Source organism: Ceratosolen solmsi, unplaced genomic scaffold, assembly GCF_000503995.2.
Source record: "Ceratosolen solmsi marchali unplaced genomic scaffold, CerSol_1.0 scaffold19, whole genome shotgun sequence".
Classification (NCBI taxonomy): Eukaryota; Metazoa; Arthropoda; class Insecta; order Hymenoptera; family Agaonidae; genus Ceratosolen; species Ceratosolen solmsi.
This window is the reverse complement of record NW_011948443.1, coordinates 899,819-925,059: the sequence shown is the minus strand read 5'-3', so window position 1 is coordinate 925,059 and position 25,241 is coordinate 899,819. Positions and strand designations below refer to the sequence as shown.

The 25,241-nt window shown below is 27.0% G+C and overlaps 2 protein-coding genes across 2 annotated transcripts in view; one reads left to right on the top strand and one right to left on the bottom strand.

Annotated features, from left to right (window-relative positions):
• LOC105365968 (integrin alpha-PS2-like) overlaps positions 1–11,504 on the top strand; it is a 51,582-nt gene extending 40,078 nt beyond the window's left edge. Inside the window, exons 11-14 of the mRNA XM_011504267.1 lie at positions 1,849–2,775; positions 6,780–6,930; positions 7,916–8,421; positions 11,373–11,504. Coding sequence (XP_011502569.1) covers positions 1,849–2,775; positions 6,780–6,930; positions 7,916–8,421; positions 11,373–11,459 — 1,671 coding nt within the window. The 3' untranslated portion in view covers positions 11,460–11,504. The remainder of the gene's footprint in view (positions 1–1,848; positions 2,776–6,779; positions 6,931–7,915; positions 8,422–11,372) is intronic.
• Positions 11,505–13,111: 1,607 nt separating this feature from the next.
• LOC105365893 (succinate dehydrogenase [ubiquinone] iron-sulfur subunit, mitochondrial-like) lies at positions 13,112–24,067 on the bottom strand. Its single transcript, XM_011504165.1, has 7 exons — positions 23,990–24,067; positions 20,187–20,317; positions 19,973–20,116; positions 19,710–19,905; positions 18,964–19,065; positions 17,563–17,685; positions 13,112–13,213 (listed from the first exon to the last, which is right to left on the bottom strand). Exons 1-7 carry the CDS (start codon positions 24,047–24,049, stop codon positions 13,112–13,114), a joined length of 858 nt encoding a protein of 285 aa, XP_011502467.1. The 5' UTR covers positions 24,050–24,067.
• Between the last annotated feature and the right edge of the window lie 1,174 nt (positions 24,068–25,241).

Here is a 25,241-nt window from a genome sequence, read left to right as displayed (position 1 = left end):
GATGCTTCGGTTGATAACATATCGGTAGGAATGCTGTCTTCTTATTAAAGGCCTTGTGAATCTCTTCGGCATGTGAAAAGGCATCTGATAGTTCTTCTGCAGTGGTATCAGGGTCTGGCACTGCATACTTCTTAGCAAGACTCTGTAACATTTGTATACGTTCGGTTTGATCATTCAATCTTACTTGAGTTCATTCAATTTTATTTGACGTTCCTGCCCCCTTGGCTTCCATCCTGTGTCTACTGTCTTTTTTCTTTATTGATTTATGTAATGAATGGAATATCCCCTTGGATGTATTGCCTTCTATTCGATTGGCAGACTTAGTATGTCAATATGGGCCTTGATCGTCCACTGTATTCCTTCAATTTATTATCTGACGATGAGACTATCCGGCTTGAAGGACCAAATGTTCGGATTTAAAGGGTTAGCTTATGGCTCGAACTGCCAATTCAGTGGATTAGTCTCTCGGCAGGATAATTTTAAAGGAAAGAAATAACGGACAAGGCTGAAAAATATAATATATTTATTTTAAAACAAGGTTTAATGAGTGTAAACAATTATAATAATATTGCACTGTTGTGTAGAAATAAATATTTTGTTGGATTATTCAAAATATGTGTTCTTGTGATTTTTCTGCTATAAAGGCTTCTTTGGATATTGCTGTTTTGCGTTGAGGTTATGTTGATGTTATCAATGTCAGCTAATGTCAGTCAATCATGCTTGTGAGGCAGCATGAGAAGATGGTAGTTGAATCAAGTATGCTTGATTGATGAATAGCTATACTTGATGAGTTGTTAGATCTTAAATGGAATTTATTATGTAATCGATTATGTCTTTGATTATGTACAAGGGACAGCAGTAGAATCTAGTCACAGGTAAAAACAATTAAAGGTAAGATTTCTAATTCGTGAAGGATTTTATAATCTGTATTTATAGAGTCTATTAGTCGATCTGTGTTGGTCATGTGTAACCAATGTGTGTGAACCACAGTGACTCTTGAGTCAGCTGTTCAAGGCCTGCACGGTTCCGAAGTGTTCTTCGGAATGCGCTAGTGTGCCCTGTTTGTTCTAGCGGGCCTGTACGATGTCGAGCGGTTGGTTCGAGAGAGCGTAAGTGTGCCCTGTTTGTGCTAGGGGCCTGTACGATGTCGAGGGATCAGTTCGAGAGAGCATAAGTTCCAGAAAGCGTTGCAGAAATTTTCCTTTGGCGTGAGAAAACGAAGCTTCTAGAAGTTTCGAAGGCGTCCCTTTTTTGTGAGTGCTGGCCGTAAATAATATTTCAAATCGTAAACTTGCTCGGACTTGCCGAGTTTTGTTTGTAAACATTTTTCTCGAGTGCCCGCCTCGGTCCGCACGTGCGGATCAGCCTAGGCGCACGTGGTGGTTAGCCTTGCTGCACGCGCGGTCAGTCTAGGCGCACATGCGGTACGTCGGACTGCGTATATGACCTTTCTTTTGTTTGAAATTCATGGGACTGCTTCAATCCCGAACAATAGGTATCAAATAAGATATTATTTGTTCCTCTATCTCATTTAAATTACATTTTTTAACCTTTATTAAATATCAATTAATGTATAACATCAGTTATTAAAATTAGATAGTATAGTTTTATATTGAATTATTGATACATAAAAGTTCAAAAACAACTATTGGACATACAACATAAGATCTATGAATCTTATTTAATACTAACATAAAAAAGGAATAAATTACAGAATGCTGTACGTAATTTTTTTTTTTCTTCCTGAAATGTTTTTCCTTCCTCTCCTGTCTTTTATATTTTTAACTTATGTCATTCATATAAATTACATCTTTATGAATAAATAAAATTATTGCTTGTATAAAACAGGTATACGTAACACAGCATTTACGAGATAAATTAACGTCGTTGGATGCTGAAATGTATATAGAACTATTTCAAGATGATAAAGAATTACTAAGTAATTCGAGAAAACGTAATCCTAAAAAAAAGTTGATGGCTATACTAGGACCAAAAAATATAAGAAAACGCGATTCTCTTACAATTAAAAAAAATTGTGGATCTGATGATATATGTATACCAGATTTAATAATAAATGTAATTAAAAATGTTGATAAATATCTTGTAGGCTCTGGTAAAATACTCGAATTAGAAGTAAAAATTCACAATCTAGGGGAAGATGCATTTGAAACTGTATTTTATTTACAATTACCAATAGGTATAGATTATATTAATATTGAAAGTCAAAATAAATCTACAGAAGTTATTATTCAATGTTCTGCTCCAAAATCGAGTAATAATAATACCTTACGCTGTGATATTGGTAATCCGTTACCAGAAGGAAAATTTGTTAAATTTAAAATTTTTTTACAACCAATAATACTTCATGATATGAAATCAACTTATGAATTATATATGAAAGTAAATTCTACTAATTTCGAAAAATCGGATACTTTCAATAACAATCTTTATAACATTTCTTTACCAATATGGATTGAAACTGACTTATCAATAGAAGGGGATAGTAAACCGCAGGAAATTGATTTTAATTCAATTGATTATACAAATAGCGATTCTAATTTGCCTATGAATACATATGAATTAGGACCGATAGTAACACACAATTACACTATACGTAACAATGGACCATCAACTATTTTACATATGACTACATCACTGATTTGGGCTGCAGAAACATATTCTGGAGATATTTTATTATATTTAATAGATCAACCAGATGTATCAAGCAATAAAATTCAATGCGATTCTGCTAATGCGAATTATCTCGGTTTTAAAGTAAGTTTTTAAAAATTATTTTCAAACTTATCAAGTTTATTATATTTTGAAAATTAAAAAAAAATATGTATAATATTTGTAATTTAATTCCATAGTGTTTAAATAAACAATAAATATTTCAATTTTAATTAATTTCTAATATACTACTCTATTTATATTTGTTTATTTTTTAGTGTTATTTCAATTTGTTATATTTATCAACATATTAAAAATATTGAATTTATGGATTACATTTCTCATTTATATTAAAAATAAAAAAATGACTACCCATTGGCATAAACAAATAATTACCATCTAGAAATTCTAATTTTCTAATTATAATATCTATTTGTTTTATAAATTTTTTGAATGACTGTTTAAATTGAATTTTTCTGTGTATGCTTGCTACCGTTTCCGTTTGAAACAGTTTATCATTGTAAAAGGTATTTGTCCGTGTTACAGCAATGGTTGTGATTTTTGTCAGGAATCAATTTTTATATAAATTTTTTGGCAGTTATAAATAAAATTAATTGATAGTAATTTTAATGAATAATTGATACAAATATTTGAACCAAGAATTTGTTATAAACATAAATAGGTGTTACGGATTACAGTATTTTTAAGCGAAATACAAAGTGGTATTGGTATGACCGCGCGAACATTTGTTTTTAAACATTGGCCAACCGACTCAAAGAATGCTTCTAGCCGAAAAACTCGAATATACGACTATAATTCCGAGAAGTGTTCCGAGAATAACAAATGAACCCTACAAAGCTATGCCCTATTGACATCACGACAAATAGCGGCATAGTAACAGCCACCGATGCGCTATCGGCGCATCGAGTTTGTCCGAGAATATTTAAGGAGCTGCACGTGCCGCAATTCCTCCTTACTAGTAACAAGCACTCATCACGACAGGACCGCCACTCTACACTCACGGTTTACGCCCGCATGTAAGTAACGCCGACGCTCGTTCTTACGACAATGACTACAGCGGTTCCCGCCAATGCTTGTAAGTAACGCCGACACCCGTTCTTACGACTACAACTACAGCGGTTCCCGCCAACTCAAGTAAGATACGACCAGACGCTCGTTCTTACATCTTACCTCTACACCGCGGTTTACGCCCACATCGAGCATACGAACGTGCACCAATAGCACGACTACATTTGAGCTCACGTACACAAGCAGTGACGTCACACGGATGTTCTCCCACCACTCCGCACACTACAGCTCACCCCACGCCGGCTGCTAAGATGGCACCAACTTGCTGCCCCTACCACCCACTACAACTACTCAACCCAAAGGAAGAAGGGAAATCACGCTCTAGGCTATCAAGAATACATGTACAGACTTATCACCACCAACATTAATGAAGAAATACTCATCTATTCATTCTATCATACACTCATTTCGATATTCATAGATTATTAAATAGTCATTAATTATTATATTTAATAAAAGGAAAGACTGTAAACATTAACGGCAGTACTGAATAATTGCATTGCCCCTTCCACTTTTCAGCAAGCCTCCACCCACCATCATAAGGAGGTTTTTAGTCTGATCCCAGACAATAGGTAATAGGTTTTATTTAAAAAAACTGCTTAAATTAGGAGGACGAAGTAAGAAATTCAGTTAACTCTTGCATCTTTAAGGAGCAAATAAATCGTTAAAATTTACAATAATGTAAAAACATTAACGAATTTTCAATTAATTTTTATGGTCTTAGATGCTATGGAATAGTGAACTGGAAATGAGACGTACTGGGAAATTAAAAAATCCGATTTAGCATATTCAAGACTAGTCCCGAAAGGAAGTGGAAATGAAGGCGTGCATGATCCATCATGTTGCCGAAAGTCAAACTCTAATTGGATACAGAAAAGAAGAAGGTGTCCCTAGTGGAACTGGGTCATTGAACTATTTAAGAAGGACAATGCAATGTACCGACACTTATTCTCACAAGAAAAGTCACAACCTATACTCAAGAAGGAGGAACAGAGAGAAGTCGAACGGCTGAGTGTTACAAAATATCTTTCTACGTCTGTGATTCAATATCCAGTTACATTTAGTCTCATCAAGCACATATAGCACAAGGACTGAGATTCTCTCCATCTCAGTAAAAGGAGATAAAAGAAAGTTCAAGTGCAAGCAGTTCGTGCATGGAAGCTTCCAATCAAGCCTATGAAGAGAAACTGGAAATATGACACTACAACTTCCAAGTAAGTCCTTACCTCTAGTGTTGCTTCTTCACTTCACGGCTTATTAAGTTACGGACCACAAGCTGTCCGAATCCAGAAGCTACCCGTGCATGCTCACTTCTCAAGACCAGCAATTCACGCCATTGAATGGCGTGCAACCCTCTAACCTCTATCTTAAGCGCGTGCTCACTCACACGGCCCACTATTCAGAGGAAACTGCAACACGTGTTAAGATCACGACACAACCAAGACTTGTAGTGTTCGTACAGAACACAACAACGATCATAACCTCTCAAGTGTAAATATACAATAGTTTATAACCTATCTTTTTTCACAGTAATTCATTATTTCACCCGTTACGTCCAAGGAATAAGGAATTTATCACCTTCTGATTCTCCAATACAAATATTTCGCAATGCCACATTCATTACAGAGAATAATAATCCTTACATTGGAAAGTAAATGGAATAAACAACAATAAGAAGTACATGTGTTAATTATTGAATCAGTGCATTAACCCTACCACTTGCCCACGTATTCTCCCATACAACATCTAGTGGTTTTCTTAGTTAATTCTATATGTTTGGTTCTTGAGTCGGATTAATGGAATTAATTTTTATACAATATTTTATGGCAAAAAATTTAACAATGTATTTTATCTTCATATAATGATTGTTATGTTAAAAATTGTAAACATCTTTTATCTTACTGATGTAGAAGAAATTTGACAAATTTTTAGTACTAAATAAGAAGATAAACTCATTTAACTGTAATGTTTGTATTTCATCGGTTATTACTCAAATTTATAACAAAAAAAAATTTCTGAAAATACTAATGTTCGAGATTGAGGCAGTTTAATTCCAGTTTAAAATTGAGAGAATTACAAACGCTTGTTTGTAAACACGATTCAGCGATTCCAGGAATTTTCCTACACCGTAATGTCTAATATAAACGACAATATTTCCGCATAGCAACGTCGATGAAGCTTCTAGAATATTCCAGAGCATGACGTCGCTACGGTTTTCAACTTAGCAACAGGCTATGACGCTGTAGCCGGCGTCGCAAACAATGCCGCGAATATTTAAGAGCAGCGCACCATGCGCCACGCCACTGTTCCTTTAACATCCATTCGGTCGCCACACACCTGACTCACGGTTTTTTCTACTGTCAATTCAGTTTAGTGCTCATTGTAATTCTACACCTCGTTCATTGATTGTTATTATTAGTTAGTGCATCTCATACATCAGTATCACTTGCACCAGCACGAACTTCAACTGAAATCTCCGACAATCAAAGAATACAAGGAACCACTCATACCACTACAATGGAATAATTCTCTATCTCAATAGAAGCAACCAACAACGCTACAATATTATTACAATTCATAACCAGAATAAACATTAATTGAACTCAAATATTTCTTGTGCTCAACTCAAAATTTCCACTTGTGCCTTCTTTCTTCCTAATCGCTATGGCGAGATATTAATCCATTGAACTATTGAATTGGCAGTTCGAACCATAAAATAAACATTAAATTTCGAACAACTAAGTATATTGTATAGTTAATGTAATGTATTTATTCAAAACTATATTTGTAAATGAGTATCAACGTTTTTGTTATTTGCGGATTATTTATATAACATTAACATATATAGATACAAAATTTAAATAATAAACTAAAGATAATAAAATAAATTTTATTAGTAACCAACGAGTATGTTTATTTAAATAAATTAGCAGTAACTAAATTATTTAATTAATATAATCTGTATAATGTATTATGTTATGTATGTACTAATAAATTATTAATTTTATATATAATTATAGGAGAGAAAAATACAAAATATAATTAAAACTTCAGATGAACTTCAGAAATTGACGGATAATGTATTAAGACCTTCATCTTTGAATACTGAAAATTATAAAAATAATCTTATCAAATTTCAAAATTCTAAAGGAATCCTTAAAACTTCAATACGTAAAAATAGATCTATGCAAAAATCTGAACTCTTCAAAAATAAAAATGAAAATTCTAAAACTAATTCAAAAAATGATAGTAAGTATATTTTATTTGTATTAGAAAGAATACAGGTGTGACTAAAAATAGTTGATCGATATTTTGTAGTTATTTTGTAATCAAAATTTTAACAAATTAGAAGAATCTATTCGTAAATAATCACATAAAAAAATATTTACAAATGTTATATTTTAGAAAAAATGAGGCTTATTAATACGTAAATAATAAACTAAAATAAAATAAATCTCCAAAATGTAACAGAAAGAGATAGAGAGAGAGAGAGAGCGCGCGTAATTGAACAATGATATTAAGCTGAAACTTATTAATAGTATGCATGCGAAAAGTATGTATTCTGAACTAAATAATAACAATATTTTTAATATGATATTTTTTATGCGTTATAACACTCCAGCTTCAGTCATCCAGTCATCCAGATAGTCATCCATACATTAATATAACTCATACATCATTTTTAAACAAGTTCTATCACGATTAAAAATATTAATTAGCAACGTATAAATACAGCCACTTATAATGAGTAACCCAAATGAGTTAACTAAAATAGAAGTAATAATTTAGCATATTTTCTTTAAAAAACCTATCTATTAAAACTTTTATCAATATTACAACTCTCGTATTCTATAAAATCATGTATTATACAGATTAAATTTTTACAGTCAGTCGACAAACTCACTGAATCTGATTAAGAGAATTGGACAATGTGTTTGAATTGTAAATTATATCATTGTTTAATTATAAATTGTTACCGAAAAAAACTTGTAATTTCAACGACAAACTATTATATTAAAAAATATATATCACAATAATTATTTTCGAAGTGATGATTTATTCAAAAGATTTAATTATGCATATTTTTTAATGATTATTAATTTCAATTAATTTATATATTTAACAATATGTTTTATATTTTTTATATTTGTTGCAGAACAATCAAAATTGTATTCAAAAAAAAACAATAATGAATCCATCAATAGAGACTTACAATTACGAATATTAAGAAAAACATTTCGATTTTCACGAAATGCAACTAATCTGTTACCGCAAACTATAGAAAATAAAATTAATGAAGTTTCAATTTTTAATACTTCGTGTAATACAGCACAATGTGTAAATTTACAGTGTAGTGTAGGTCCTTTAATAAAAGATGAAGAAGTCTCAATATCCGCGCGTTATCAAATCAACATAAAATCATTAAAAAAAATTACACAAAGTGAAAAAATTAAAGTTTCAACAAAATTACTTGTTATTGTTACTTCACAGCCTTTCATAGGCGAAGCAGCAGAAAGTATTGTTAGAAGCTATGAAATTATAACTGTAATTCTACCTATTACAAATATGTATAATTTAGATATTATACCGCTTTGGATTGTAGTAATATCGGCATGTGCTGGAACAACTATTTTATTATTACTTGCATATTTACTGTACAAGGTATGTACTATTAATAATATAAAATTTACATTTTTCTTCTATGAAAATCTTTAAAAAATTTTTAGATTTTAATAGATCGAATTTTACAATCTCTTTAAATGATGGGCTATTCTTAAGATTATATTGAAATATTTTATTTTATTGTAACATATACAAATTTTTAGTATTTTCCATTATTGAGTCCATTTTCATTTTTTTATTGTCATGATTAACAATAATTGAGTTAGTATATTTATTTTATATCAGATACTCTTATCTTGTAAATCTGTGTATATTAAATTTTTTAGAGATATAGATAAACTAATATAATACGATCTGACATCAGGTTTGCAAGCTGTAAATTGAGTATTAATTTATGTAAACGGCTTTAATATTATGTTCTGGAATTTTCATAAATTTTTACTGTGTTTTAATGTTTTTTATCAAGTATTTTAGTCTATATTAAAATAATTAATACCATAAAATGTAATCCACAAATTTTGTATGTGAAGTAAATCTTTAAATAAAAAATATCTAGGTTAACAAATTAATGAGTGCCACATATTCTATAAAACGCGAAAAACTATTACATATTGAAAATTAGAAAAATAAAATATACTAAATAACATGTTAAATTACTAAATTTAAAAATGAATAAGCGATCATCATAGTTTATGTCACTGTTAACATGAACAATAAGTTGTGATAATTAAAAGCCGTATATTTTTTAATATAATCAATTTCTTATTATATTATAAGAAACCTATTTTAAAAAAATTTCAATCTTAGATATTTTCTGGTATTTTCAAAAACATTTACAAAACACTAAATTAAATGTAGAGAAATTATTTTATTGTTATATAACATTATTCAAAACTGTTTCATTTCTTGGCTCGAACTGCCAATATTTCGACAGCTTCATAATAATTTGCCGTCTGCTCTAGCAGATCCTTGAGAGGGTGTCAAGTGGAAGGTTTGTAGAAATGTGTAGTACGTACAGGACTTTGTAAACGTATGGTTTATTAACAGTTACATTAGTAATAAGCAGTATTCACTTCTCATAGAAGAGTATAAACTGTGTCTTGTCATAATGATGCGGTTCCTCTTTGATGGTGACGATGTTGTTGCTGATTTTGTAAAGAGCAGCAATGGATGATGTATGCTCCTTAGTAAGGAGTATGCCCTTTCTTTTGTAGATGTCGTGACGTCTGCTAATGTTGTAAAGATTAGCAGTAATATGCGTACACTCCTCTATAGGATGTATGGCCTGAATGCGTATACAATGAAAATAGCGTGTAGCCTGAAAGCGTATATAATGAAAAGGTGGCGTGTAGCCTGAAAGCGTATACAATGAAAATGGTTTATAGCTTATACTGTGTCTTCTGTTAATGTTGCAAATATTAGCACACTCTTCTTCACTGCGTTTAGCGTAACTGAGTGACTAACTTATAGATGTAAACTATGGCGGAATAGCGTAATGACTAATAAACTGACTGACTGACTAAATTACAATGAGCGCCTAAGCATAGTGTGCTTCCTTTAAATATCCGCGCGGCAGCTTACATATCTGATAACAATGCATAGGTGTAGCTATGCAGGAATCTTACGAAATTAAAGCTCAAGAAGTTTCGAAAACTCAAAGAAAAATAAGGCTTTAGAAATTTGGAGAATTCCAACCGACGTTACTTTGCGAAGTCAGATAGATTGTAGGACATTTGAAGCAAGGCTTTAGAATATTCGAGAATTCTCGGAATCGAATATTTACAAATTTCGATAGCTAGAAGTCTCATACCTTTCCGAAAACTAAAGTCTCGGAAAATGCTTCAATTTCGAACAAACATTAATATTGGAAAATATCTATATATTGTTATGGATGTGTCCATACAAAGTAATATATTACATAGTTGCGAATTTTCTTATTTTAAAACAAGTTGATAAATTATACTGGAATAATAAATTAAGCATTTAATTAAGCAATAAATTGCATTTGCATACATGACTGCAATATAATACTAAGATTAATATAATATACTAGTAAGATAAGTCTCTTATTATTTACCTCTAATGCAGGATGATATTTTGTATTTATTTTATATTAGCTTGTGTAATATTCTAAAATTTATTGTATGATATGATAAGCTTAATATTTTATAATCAAATAACGACATCTCACAGAATAATTTGAGTAGTTTTAATAGCACAATTTATTGAAATCTATAAATTTGCCCTAAAATGTTTCCAATATTGAATGATTTTACTAATTATACACTCTTATTTCTACTTGAAAATGAAAGTGTTTTATTTATAGTTATAAGGTTGGATGAACATTTTCACAATAATTTTTTACTTTCTCAGAAAAATATTTTATTAACTATTTTTAATTTTTGTGTATCAGACTATATGTATTTATGAATCTGTAGCAGATACGCTCCTGCCAATTCTTATAAATCTTTTTGTATATTCTTTTCAAAATATCAAATAAAATCAACATTTTCATATTTTTAATCCTGCACTGATAAGTTTATCGTTTAAGACATTTGATGTTTATGGTTAAAATGCAAATATCATTTCTAAGTATTTATTTTTAAATTATAAAGTTAATATAAATTTCTTTGAAAAATAATCTGAAAACTTATTTTTATAAAATTAAAACATAGTAAAAGATAGTTAAAAAAAAATTTACAGAAATAATACTTGATTTTATATTCATTATCAGTTATAAATAATTAAAAAAAAAAAATAGAAATTGTATAATTTCATGAGCTATATAATCTTTTTCGAAGTCTTCACAATGGTTTTCATGAAACTTTTGTACTTTTTCGTGATATACTAACCTTCACTTTTATAGAATCATTCATATAATTTATTGTGTTTCTTTTGTTAATAAATAATTTATTATAATTCATAAAGTCTGCTATATTTATCAGTATCAAATAGATATAACTAATTGTATTTTATTTATTTCATTTCAGTGTGGTTTTTTCAAAAGAAACCGACCTATAAATGTGCCAGAAAAAGAGCTGCTTAATCGACCTAGACGGTATCTCAATCAAGATTAAGAACATTGCAATTAATTTTGATTCATTCTATATAGAAATTTTAATATTAATCAGAATAGCAATTTATTAAATATTAAAATTTTTTAAATACATTTAAGAATATATTTTATTTAAGAATTAAAAAATGCAAAATATGTAAAAAATAGTTGGAGCTATTTAAAATTTTATAATTATTTACAAAATAAGAACAATAATCATATTAATTATGTTATTCTAATAAGTAACGTATTTATAAATGTTAGAAATAAGTATATTAACAGTGTGAATATTTTCATGATTCAAAGTAATTAGATTTTATTAATTGTATTATTTATTTACTAATGGTTTATGAACTATAAAATGAATTATGAACAAAATTCAATATAACAAACAAATTATATATAAAAATCGATTAATAATACAGAATACGTTAAAAGAACTAGTTGATGTTGCTAGCAGAATTATATCCGACAAATAACGCTTTATATTGTACAAGCAAATTAAACAGCATACTACATAAAATTAACAAATTTATATCCGATTATTTACATAATTGTATATTTATAATGAAATTAAAATATTATAACTATCTTTTTTTGACATGTTTAAAAAAATGAAATTGTATTATACAAAATATTTTTAAGCCAAAGAATTAAATACTTTAATCAGTTTTTTAATAAACTAATTTTATTTTGTGCGTAAACCTTACATATCTGACTATAATATGAAAATGAAAAAATGTATTATAAGCTTTATTCTTGTAATATGAAGTATTGCAATGAACTGATAATTACATTATACTTAAATTTTTGAGATTTAGTTGTTTTTTTAATATATTATTTAATGGGATAGATAAATATATATTTACTTTTTCAATTAAAGGTGGGAAAGTATAGAAATTTGATTATATGTATGGATAAAAGGACAAAATCTTAAAAACAGTAAAAGAAGTGACTGAAAATGAAGGTAAGATTTAAAATTTTCGATCATGAATGCTATATTTAGTTTATACCAGCTTTCATCTTCATTCTTTATAGATGTCTGTTCAACAAAACAATCTTATTATTAATTTTCAATATACTTGAAGTTTAACCAGTAAACTATAGCAAGCTTAGTAATCTGTGTATAAAAGTTGTATTTTTATGTAGATTTTTAAATAATTTATTTGTGTATTCCAATTAAAACATATTCGTACTTATAACATAGCTTATATAAATCTAAGAAAATCGAATACACTATTAATATAATTTTTCTTAATTATTTTTGTAAATTGGATGGATACATATATTATAAAATTTACTGTTTGTAATATTAAAATAAAATTAGAATAAGAAACTTATAAACAAAGAAAACCCTTAATACTAATAAATTTTTAGTATTCTAGAACATGTCATTATATATATTCTAATTAATACTATCTTTTCTAGCTTTTAGAAAAAAAATATATATATTTTATTATCAAATAATACAATTTTTTGTGGATCAAGATTTGAATGTATATTTTATAAAAATTGAGAAATTTGTTTAAGAAATTGAACCTTAAAAAATATTTAATATATATAGAAATGTTAAATCAATATTCTAATTGTTATGTGACAAGATGCTTTATAAAAAATACGAAATATAGAATGTTGCATATTTTTTATTGTAGTATTTAGAAATTTTTATTTTATTTATTTATATAAACTAGTTGTATCCATATTAGGCTTTTCTTTTTTAATAATTTTAGCCAATAGTTTTTTAATTTCAGCAATGGCTTTTCCAGGATTCAAACCCTGAAACAAATAATAAAGTACATAAATTTTGATAAACATTATTTGCAAAATAAATACATCATTTACAATTGTAATTATTTATATTCAGTTTTATCAATTTTTTATAGTTTCTTGTATAATGCAGAAAATTTGCTTACTTTAATTGAAAACTAATATATTTAAGAATTTTAAAAAAAATGTTAAAGTGTAATTTAACAATACTCGATTTATAAAGCAAACTACATAGTAGAAAAATATAAAGAATGTGAAACCCAGTTATCTTTTGGACATCATGATGATCTATTATACCACTTTATGTTATAATATAAAAATTGTATTAATGTAACTTAATGCATAATCAACTGTATGTATCTCAGTATTAGAAGTCTAGTAGAATTCTAATAGATCAGTTTTAATTTTTGGTTGAACGTGTGTATTTGCAAAGCTTTAGATTATAGAGTATTGTATATAACTACAAATAGTAGTCATAGGACAAATCGTAATTCCTGTAACTGTTAATAACTGTGTTTTAGTATATACTTCTGATGTCTGCCAATTTTTTTTATTTAATGAGTAATTTTTTTTTAAATTAATTTTGAAATATAATACAAAAATTTAATTTAATTTCTATACAATTACTCATCCTAATATTTCTGAATTTGTTCCAGTTCCATGAATTTAAAAAAAAGGTCATTCGCTGTGCAGCGTACATGTGTGCCTAGACCGGCACTCACGTGCGGACCGGGACGGGCACTCGAACGAATGTTTACAAACAAAACTCGGCAAGTCCGAGCAAGTTTACGACATGAAATATAATATACTATAAGATCACACAAAGATATTACTCCTACTTTTCTCTCGTCGAACATTCTCGTAGGTTCTACATTTTTCCTTCCACGCCTCGCGTAAGAATTAGTGCAACAATGACGATGCTTTGCTGCCAGCTAAGTGAGCCGCCGCGTGGCTATATAAGGGACGCACGCGGCGCGCCTCGACCTCTCGCTGAAAATCTCTCTTGCTGGAAGCTTCTTGCTTGTTGACCGGCTCTTGCCGAACCACCCTCGACCAAATGCGATTACGGCTAACATCTTGCCATGACCCGACAGCAGTGAACCGATCTAACCATCTACCAGTAGAAGCCATGACACACGAGTCTCATCTGCCCTCAGCAGGACCGCAGTGGAACGGTCGGTATTTTCAGCAAAGCCGCCACGGAACGATCAAGCCTTCGGTTTGGGCACGTATTCAAAAGGCTCATTGTAATCGCACTCCGCGCTCACTCAAGTGTAATTGCCGCTCAGTGTTTCAGCATACTGTGAAGACAACACGTGGCCGTAGATTCAGCATTAAATTTAATAATATACGTGTGTATTAATGAATAAAAATCGGCAGATTTAGTGCTGATTACAGTGAAGCCAATGGAATAGTAATCAAAGGGGACATCATGTACGCAGCAACAATACACCTTGCCTGCAGTTTACCAGGTACACCTTTATATTAATAAATAAACTAGTCCCATCTCGCACAAAAATAAATCGAGCACACTTACGCTCTCGTACAGACTCGATAAAGTCGATCGGGCACACTTACGCTCTCTCGAACTGATCCCTCGACATCGTACAGGCCCTCAACAGCTGACACAAGAGTCACTGTGATTTACATACGTTGTCAAGGAAGGACAACAACAGATCGACCAATAGAATATAAATATAGATTATTGAATCCTTCACGAGTTAAAAATCTTACCATTAATCACTCTTATCTGTGACTAGATTCTTCTACTGTCCCCATAAATAATTAAAGACACAATTGATTACTTAATATATTCCATTAAACATCTTACACCATATCAAGTATAGTTATTCATACATCAAGCATACTTGATTCAACTACCCTCTTCTCATGCTACCTCACAAGCATGATCGATTGACTAAATCAGCTGATATTTACATCAGCATTACCTCAACTTCAAGAATACAAGAACACACCCTCATTACTTCAATTGAATTATCTCTCTCTACACAACAGTGCAATATTATAATCATTTACAAATAATAAACCTTGTTTTACTAAATACATAATATTTTTCAGCCTTGTGAATTATTATTTCCTTTGAAGCTATCCCGCCGAGAGATTAATCCACTGAATTATTGAATTGGTAGTTCCGAGTCATAAACTAAACCTTTAAAATCGAACAGAATTTAAATATTTTTGATAATACTATTTTAATAATTAATTTAAATAATTAAATAATAAATTGGCTTAAGTGATTTTATTTAATTTTAAGTTACTTATAGAATTTAATTAAAAATGTATCAATAAATATTTATAGAAATTTAAAAAATGTTTCTGTCTAAAAATAGAATACCGGGCGAGGAGGGCCAAATCTCTAAAGTTACATGTAAACTCCCAGATGGTTGGTAGGAGGAATGCAGGCTAGTGGGCACGATAGTGCATGTATTAAATAATAAGTAGTTTCGTTATTTGTTGCAGTTAATTACGATAATTGCATTAGTTGTATTATATTGATTTTTAGTTGATGTTTGAATGTTTTCGTTTCTTGAGTTTTGTATTACTATTGCCACAGAGCGGTAATGTGCGTTGCATGTACAGTGAGAAGGTCGTAACTTTTCTGGTCCTCTATATGTAATGCAAGTGGTGGTGGTGTTATACACGCAGAAGAACAAGGTCGTAAACCCCCGTGCTTCCTTGTGCAGTGGCACGTGGTAGTAGCTTGAATTTGCCTTGAGATGGTCTTATTGCTTACGTTGAAGGCTCTGCAGGTGCGCTTTTGGTGGCACTTCATCTTAGTCTGCAGATATTGCTGCGTACGGCGCCTCATAAGTCTTTCTTGTGGGAGCTAAACTTGCCCCTTATGTGCTTGCAGATTGTGTGAGCTTGGTCGCTCTACAGTTCTTTACCTTGTGAGGCATATTGTGTATTATTATCGTTATTAAGAAATGGAACTTTACCTTATGAGTTCTGCAGATTTTGTGCTCTTGATGGCAGCTAGTGATGTCTGCAGGTTGTGCCTCGAACGGCTCCTTATAGGTTGTGATTATGTTGTGCCTTGTGCATCACTGTTTACTTGTTCCTTTATCTTTATCTTGCACTGCTGCGAGTGTATGATTTGAATTTGCACTTATCTTGCACTTGTTATGAGTTGGATATGACTAAACTTTACCTCTTAATCGGCCTTTACTGTGTATGTCTACATTCTTGTTATTTGGCGTTCCCTTAGAGAAGCAGCCTTCCCGGCTTCTCTGGTGACAAGAGACTTTTTTTGCGCCTTGCTGGCATCTTTCTTGAAGCCATTCTCTCGGCCACCGCGTGGCCCTTATGAATTTCCTGCTTCTTGGCGTTTCCAATCAGAACGCCTCTTTTTAGGCGTCTCCAATCGAATTGATCATTTCATTATTGACGGCTCCAATCAGAGCGCTTCTTACTTGCAGTCCCACCATGAGAGGGGGACTTCTTTGGCACGTTCTCGCTTCACTATCCGAGCCACATGTAGCTGGGTTTGACAACAGCGTATGCGTGCAGTGTTGCCTTTAATATCCCTTTTTTCGGATTTAAGACGAGGTGGTTTTTGCTTATATTTTTATGACTTGTTTTGCTGGACACTTGGAACTTTATTCTCCCCAGATGTGTTTATGAATTGTATTTTCTTTAGATATTCGAAGTTTTACTGAATTGTTTAGATTTAGTTAATCCGAGGCGCGTTTTGAATGTTATTTCTCGAGTATTGAGTTCGCCTTTTCGGAACTCTTATCTCGAATTTTCCAGATGTTTAATGAGTTGGGAGTTTTCTTACATTCTTGAACAGATACCTAATGTCATGTTCTCGTCGAATTTGTTTATGAGTTGTTTTTGCTAGATACATAAGGGTTTGCATTTTCCTGAACTCTTAATGGTTACTTTTCCAGATGTCTAATGACTTGAGAGATTGCTTACAATTTCGAACAATTTCCTTATTTAATTAAATTATTTTATAATGTGTTTATCTTTTTTAATATATAATGTAATATATAATTTTTTAAAAATAAATTTAGATTGAAAAATTATATGAATCAAAAATGTATATACATTTAGGAACATATAATAACCAATGGTTTAATATTTCATTTTGATCATTAGACTCATTTTAGTCTAATGTATTTTAATTCTTTTATTGATAAATTATATAACTTTCAGATTTTATTATATTTTGTTATATTTTATTATATTTTATTATATTATACTTTGATTATATTTAACTATTTAAGATTTTAATATTTTTTGTGATATCAATATAAATTTAATTAAATAAAGTACATCTAAATATAATCAAAATAATTTTAGATATTAGAAAAAATAGTTATTAAGATTACCTTTGGGCAGGTGCGTGTACAGTTCATAATTGTATGACATCGGTAAACTGAATATGGATCTTTCAACTTGTTTAATCGCTTTAGTGTTGCACAATCTCTTGAATCAATAATCCATCTATAGGCCTAAAGCAATCAAAATATATTGTACTTTAATTAAAAACCGCTAATTTATATTAAAAAAAAATATATATATAAATACCATTAATCGGATATAAATCGAATTAAATAGATATTTCATCTTGTTTTCTTATAATAATTTAATATTTTTTCATAAAAAGAATACTTACAATAAATTTTTATGAAAGAATTTAAATTATTATTCATATCTACCAGTATTATTGTGTTATATTTCTTTTTTTCATTTTTGACAAATATATTCTTATATTTAATGCACTTATTTTATTTAGAATAATTTCATTGTTATAGAAATTGATAGAATACTTTATACAATCGATTCCGACCGACAGTTGTAATTGAAAATTGATTAAAATTGATTAATATATTCGAAATATTCATTCTCAAAAAGTGGAAAAATTATATATAAGAAAACAAAAATAATTTCATGTGCAGTTGAAACGGTATATTTCTTTTATTTAAGATTGTTTCCCTTTGAAACTACCATGTTTACAACTTTATTATTTTAATTATCTTTATATAGCAATTAGCAAAAACTATAATAAACAATATTTTAGTTATTGCAGAATTTAGAATAATCCGTCCATTTTTTCATATTTATGTCTTTTTTATATAAATTTACATAGATTTTTTTTAATTGCTGACAATAATTATGTGATATAAAAAATCTGTTATTTTTATTATTTTTATTATAATTTATGAAAAGGCTCAACTACTTTTAATTTAAAATTATAAATATAATAAATATTTATATATTGATACATATATTATGAACAGTCGCAAAATTTAACAGAAAGTAAATCTTATTTCATGATTAAAATTGGGATCTCGCAAAATATCACTCATAATATAAAAATGGAAACTAGAGTATAATTGAAAATAAAATAGTAAATCTGTGAGAGTATACAAAATAAAATTTGTTTATATGAATAGTTTCATAATGAGTTTTTATATCGATAATTTAACTTTCTAATTGTACTACATACAACTTTTAAAGCAATACACATAAAAATTAATAAATTATAGACAACAAAATTATATTATAAAATTTGTAATTGCTATTTCATAATTCTTCAAAGTAGATATTAGATTAACAAAATAATGAAGTGCTAAAAGTGCGTATTATGATTTCCTGTTAATATTATATTTAAATTTGATAAAGAATATTGCTAAGATAACCTACCAACAAATAAAAAATACGATATAAAATATTCTTAGATAAGTTTTAATACATAAAATTCAGAAGCAATATTATTTTAATGGTACCTGCATTAACACAGCCGGTCCAAGGTATTTATCACCATTCCACCAATATGATGGACATGATGTACTGCAACATGCGCATAATATACACTCGTACAATCCATCCTAAAAAATGACTAATCAATATTAATTATGGATATTTCACATAATTATGAAATCCTACGATAATAACCTTGTTCGTGGTACATAACATTTAGTTTAAATAGTACTTATTAATAGTATTATTAAATCACAATTAAAACAATTTATGTAATAATAAAAATTATGTAGAACGTTCAATAGTAATTATTATAATATGTAAACAATTACAATAAATTTCATTGCATTAATTATTATCAATCAAAATTACTTTTATTGAGATGAGTTGACAAATTAAATCACAATCTATTGTTAAAACATAAAAATATTATATAGATTTAAATACATGTAATTTTTAACATTAACAAGCCAGTGAGTTTAAAATTAGTGCAAACAGATATACGTATATATATAAATATTTTTAAAAATTAATAAATTATTAATAATATAAAGCTAGTGGTTATATAATTATGAATTAAAAACAAAAGATTAAATATTTGAATGTATTAATAAAATATATAATGAATATTCTATTTCTTATATCATTCAATATATATATATATATATATATATATATATATGTATAAATAGCTTTCATCTTCAAACCTTAAATACAAGAAGTTATTATAAAACAAAATTTGGTGATATAATGGTTAAATAAATATACTTACAAGTTTCTTACGATCTTGAATACTCTGTAAATACTGATATGATCCTATTTCAACAATATTACTGTTTTGAAGCCATGGTGTTATGCTTCGATACTGTGTGTAAAAATTACTCATATCTGGTACTAAATCTTTGATTACATACATGTGTGGTAATGGATATATTTTAATTGTTTTATTTAAATTTGAATCTATAGTACTAAAATATTGTTCCATTTGTATAATGAAATTGAATTAAAGCAAAACATACAATAAAATAATTTTACCTTATACAAGCAAGGGTATTTGTTCCACCTATATTCATTGCACAAGATCCACAAATCCCTTCACGACAAGATCGTCGAAAGGTTAAGGTTGGATCAATTTCATTTTTTATCTTTATTAATGCATCTAATACCATAGGACCACAACTAATATTAAATTATATCATTATAAAATTCATAATCAAAATATGTAGCTTGTCTTTATAAAAACGTTTACCTATTTAAATCAATTTGATAATTCTTTATATATGGTTTTTTTACTGGTTCATCAGGATCCCATCGATAAATAGAAAATGTTTTTAATTTAGATGTATTATTTAATTTACATGATGTACGAATAGATTGAATCTACAATGTAAAAAACAAATATTTTGTTTATATCACATTTATAATTCATAATTTCAATTGTAATACTCAAAATATAATTGAAATTAATTTGTTAATATAATGGAAATGTTTTTTAAAAATAACTTATTTAAAAATTATTTTATTTCATTTTCTTTAAACTAAGTCTTTTTAATAAGAATGTAAAAACACTTCATTGGTACCTGAGTAATTAATTTATTAACCTTGAAAAATAAATAATCGTATAAAGCTGTTTGAAAATACTTCAAAAGCATAATAAGTTTATTGTATGCAATAAAGATTTATTTATTTAAACAAGTAATTAAAACAAATAATACCACAAGTAAATCAAGAGCATGAAATTTTTTTGTAATTTTTGATATATATTTCATTTTTTATTACTTAAAATTTATTATTATTTAGTTAATATCTACTTATAAGCTAACAAATCCTATAAGTTTCAAATCTTTCAATAGCTATTGTCACTAAACAGAAAAAATCTGAAATTACAATTATTGTTTCAAAGGAATATAACTTACCAGTGCAATGCAACAATCATGTTTATGAGTATAAATTTTTGCTTTGAGATAATTTAAAAAATAAAACTTATAACATTTAATAATGCAAATTTATTACAATATTTCGTTTATGTAATTCAAATAATAATAGAATGAAATGAATCAACCTTAATTCAACAATCTAAGTAATCCTTCAAATACTTCAAAATAATATATTTACTATAAAAATATTTATTCTACATATTTAAGTAATGTAACTATATGCTTAAACAATAATTAAATATATTGAATTTAGATACAGTTAATTAAAGATATAAAACATTAAATGCTGCAATCATCTTTAATTTAATACAATCTATGTATACCATTTGAAATTTAGAACTTTCATTGTACTTAAATTAAAATAAGTTTGAATTGTTTAAAATTTACTATATTCTGTTTGTCATTGTTGTTTTCATTCAAATCTATTACAAACAATATAATGATCTTTTAACATATGATATTTAAACATTTTCATGGACAATCATTATAACCTGACAAAATATCAGAACATACAGTTTATTCATAGTCAACTTTTAAACAACTGCTAATGCTCATTCAACTACTATTTGTAAATATAAAGATATAAATATCATTAAATATTAAATGTATTTCTAAATTTATTTACAAATATTAACATATATTTTAAGTATTTATTTAAATATTTTGTTTTTCTGAAAAATCCAACAATTTGCTTAAATTTATATTAAAATAATACTCAAATTCTAAAACACTTTCAAATATTTGGTTAGCCATTATTAATCCAGATTACATATTCAACATTATATTAATTTGTTTAAAAATGAAAAATTTATTTAAAATTGTACAATATTTTTATTTTTTAATGTCAACCATGTATTACGTTATCTAATCAATGAGTAACACCACTATTAAAAATAAAAATATTCATTTCTTTCAAAACGAGCTTTAAAATCGTAATAATATTGATAATTTACTACTAATAAATCTTGTTTCCTTCCATTTTAATAGTTTATTTATATTACAATTTTTATCATATTTTTCAAGATAATTTGAATGCTTTTACAATGTTTCATACATCATTTAAATCTATAAATACATACTATTTTCATATAAATTAAAATTGCTAATTGTATTGTCAGTGTATACCAGTAATTTATTTTACAAGTATTTCAATCTATAAAAACATTAAACATCATAATTCCTTTTTTTCCAACTTATTAAATTGTACACTGTATAATAATAAATTCTGTTAATTGTGTTTCACATGTAGAATTACTTAAAAAATATTATTCTAATTATAAAATTAAAAAATTTATTTTTATAATTATTTTATTTTTAAACAATATAAATATTTACTTTTTTTAAAAGCTTTTTATGTTATATATATTTTAATCATTTTTATACAATATTTATACTATGTAATATCCAAACTATTTTAGAAAAATGTTTATATATTATATTTTAATTTTCTATTTTTTAGAAGTTCATTATATCTTCTTATTCATGAAATTGCAACTGCTACCATCGCAATAGACTAGTTTATTTGCTAAATGATTAGGAACTGTAATGCTACTTCTTTTTTTTATCGTATTTGATTTATTTCTGATCTTTAATAATAAATAACAAATTATCAGAATTCTATCTGCAACAATATATTATGCTATGACATAATTATTATATTCTGAAATATATATCCATATGTAATTTCATACAATATATGATAATATTTATATAAATATATGAGATACAACAGTAGGTACATTAATTAAAAAAAGTATTTAATTTTTCGTAATAATAAATCATTGGATTTAGGTAATATAAATTGTTTATTTAATTATTCTATCAACTCAATTATTTTATTAATTTAGTTAGTACTGATTAATGTTAGACTTATTTAAAATAATGAGCATAACTCAAAATATATGCACAGAAGTAGTAAATAAAATTATTTTATTCTATATTTTCACTAAAAAAAAAACTTTAATATCCTATGGTACTTGCCAGATTTATCAAAATTTTAAAATATCCATAAAATTATTTCATATATTTTAATCACAAGAAAATAATATATAATACAAAGATAAGTTTAAACCATAAAAATCATAAATATCAAAGTACCTATTTATAAATAAAATTTAGAAGTAATTTATAAATTTTATATAAATAAAATTTATAAGTAAAATCTAAAAATATTATGAAATAAAAGATTCACTAAATATTTTCTTTATAGAAAAATAATTTTCTAATTAACTAAGTATTCTAAATAATCTTTTTTAAGTATAAAATCGCATATGAAATTGGTTCATAATTTAAACATTTACATATTAATAAATTTTAATTATCAATTAAATACTACATAATTTAATAAAATTCAAAAATATTCTCTCTAAAAATATTAAAACTTAAATAATTCAAATATATATTAAACAAATTTTATATATTTACATAAATAACGTTAATTTTTATTACTTTAAATTGAAACTTAATTTAATTGATCGTAAACCAAATTAATATTAATATTACTACTTTTAAACTAAACATATATTTATATATATATTTTAAACATATATTACAATAAAACTATATATTATTTATAGAACAGAATCACACACGCTCTCCACATATGCACATGTATATAGAAGGCTTATATTTTTCTACACATAAAATTTATAATAAATATATTTCAAATGATTATTTTACAAAGTAAATTAGAAATTAATAAAAAATTTTGACACATCGAAATAATTTCGTCTTTCGATTTGATATATGAAAAAATGTAATTAATTACTCTATTAATATTTGGATGTAATTCAAAATTATTTAATACATAATTATTAAATTTCTAGTAGTTTTAAATTATAACATAGTTTTAGATTGATTCACAATTTATCAGTTGTTTTAACTATTATTATCGGTTAAATATTGAAGGCTATCATAAAAAGCTACTTGAAAGATAATTCAAATAAGTTTTCACTATTTAATTATTTGAAGACGTCATTTTTTAATTGATTAAAGACCTATGTATACATAGGAAATTATTTTTTTTTATCAATTATAAAAAATAAATAATGAATGTATTTGATAATATGATTGTAGTATTTATTATATTGAATATATAATTAACAAGTTTACTTACCGATATTAAACCAAGGTTTCGTAGTACCAAAACTAATTTATTATAAATCATATGAGCCATTCTATTACTTTCAACTGTTATTAGATCGAAAATAAAATTTCAACACAATCCCTTTAAATAACTTTGATTTTATTCGTACCGGGTATCTATTTTTTTCCCTTAAATTTACGTAATCAACGATATACTTATCTCAGTACGCATGCGTAATAAGAAAATAGTATTCTTGCTATTAAAAATTAAAAAATATAAATAAATGTATCAAGGCATTTTTAGAAAAACGAGGCAACTTAGGAAGAGCAATAAAATAAAAATTATTTTATTTTTATTTTTACTTTATGCTCACTATATGCAAACTATTTTAAGGAAAATTAATTAATCTTCATGAGTTACTTTACCATATAAAAATATTTGTATAAATATGCAAATCAAAGATTTTCAAACTATTTTTTAAAAATAATTTTATTTAATATATAGAAATTTTAATAATTTTTTATTATTTCAAATATAAATAAAACAATTTGTTTCATTTAAAAATAGAAACGAATTATTTTATGAAGAAAATTTGTTTTTTGTAATTAAAAATATTGCTATTAAAATTTAGAGAGGTTTTATGACTCGAAGGTTACAATTTCAATAGAAATACAATATATTAATAATAAACTCCCGTTTTGACTATAAATTATATATTCTTTTTAATTAATATATTTAAATTATTTTAATTAATTACTTAACTGTAGTTTTTATGATATACATTACTACCCATGTATGTATATATGCATATATGAAGTAAGATGATAGTATCTTATAGAATTAAATTCAATAATCAAAGATGAATTTTGTTCTAATATGAACGATTGATTAGCCATGATACATATGGTAGTAAAAATAAGTATTTTATTTAATTTTTTTTATATAATACATATGTATATCGATATTATATTAATTATTATAATACATATTGTATTATGAATTTATTTTCATTGAAATCAAAATAAATAATTATCAATGCATAAATTTCTTAAAATATTTATAATAGATATATATTACTGTTACGGATTGAAGCAGTTGAAAGCGGAATACAAAAGTGGGAGAGATATGAACTCCCGGACAGTTCATTTATAAACATAAGCCAGCGAATTCAAGAAATTTTTCTACGCTAAAAACTCGAATATATGGTTACAATTCCGAAAAGTAACGCCGATGAACCATGCAAGGCTATAACCCTATTGACGTCAGGATAAATATCGGCATA

Coding starts and splice junctions, on each gene's coding strand:
- LOC105365893 (XM_011504165.1), bottom strand. CDS start 24,049: ATGGCTCATATGATTTATAATAAATTAGTTTTGGTACTACGAAACCTT. Junction 19,066..19,709: donor TTCAAGATCGTAAGAAACTT/GTAAGTATATTT, acceptor GTCATTTTTTAG/GATGGATTGTACGAGTGTAT. Junction 13,214..17,562: donor GTACACGCACCTGCCCAAAG/GTAATCTTAATA, acceptor TATTTGTTTCAG/GGTTTGAATCCTGGAAAAGC.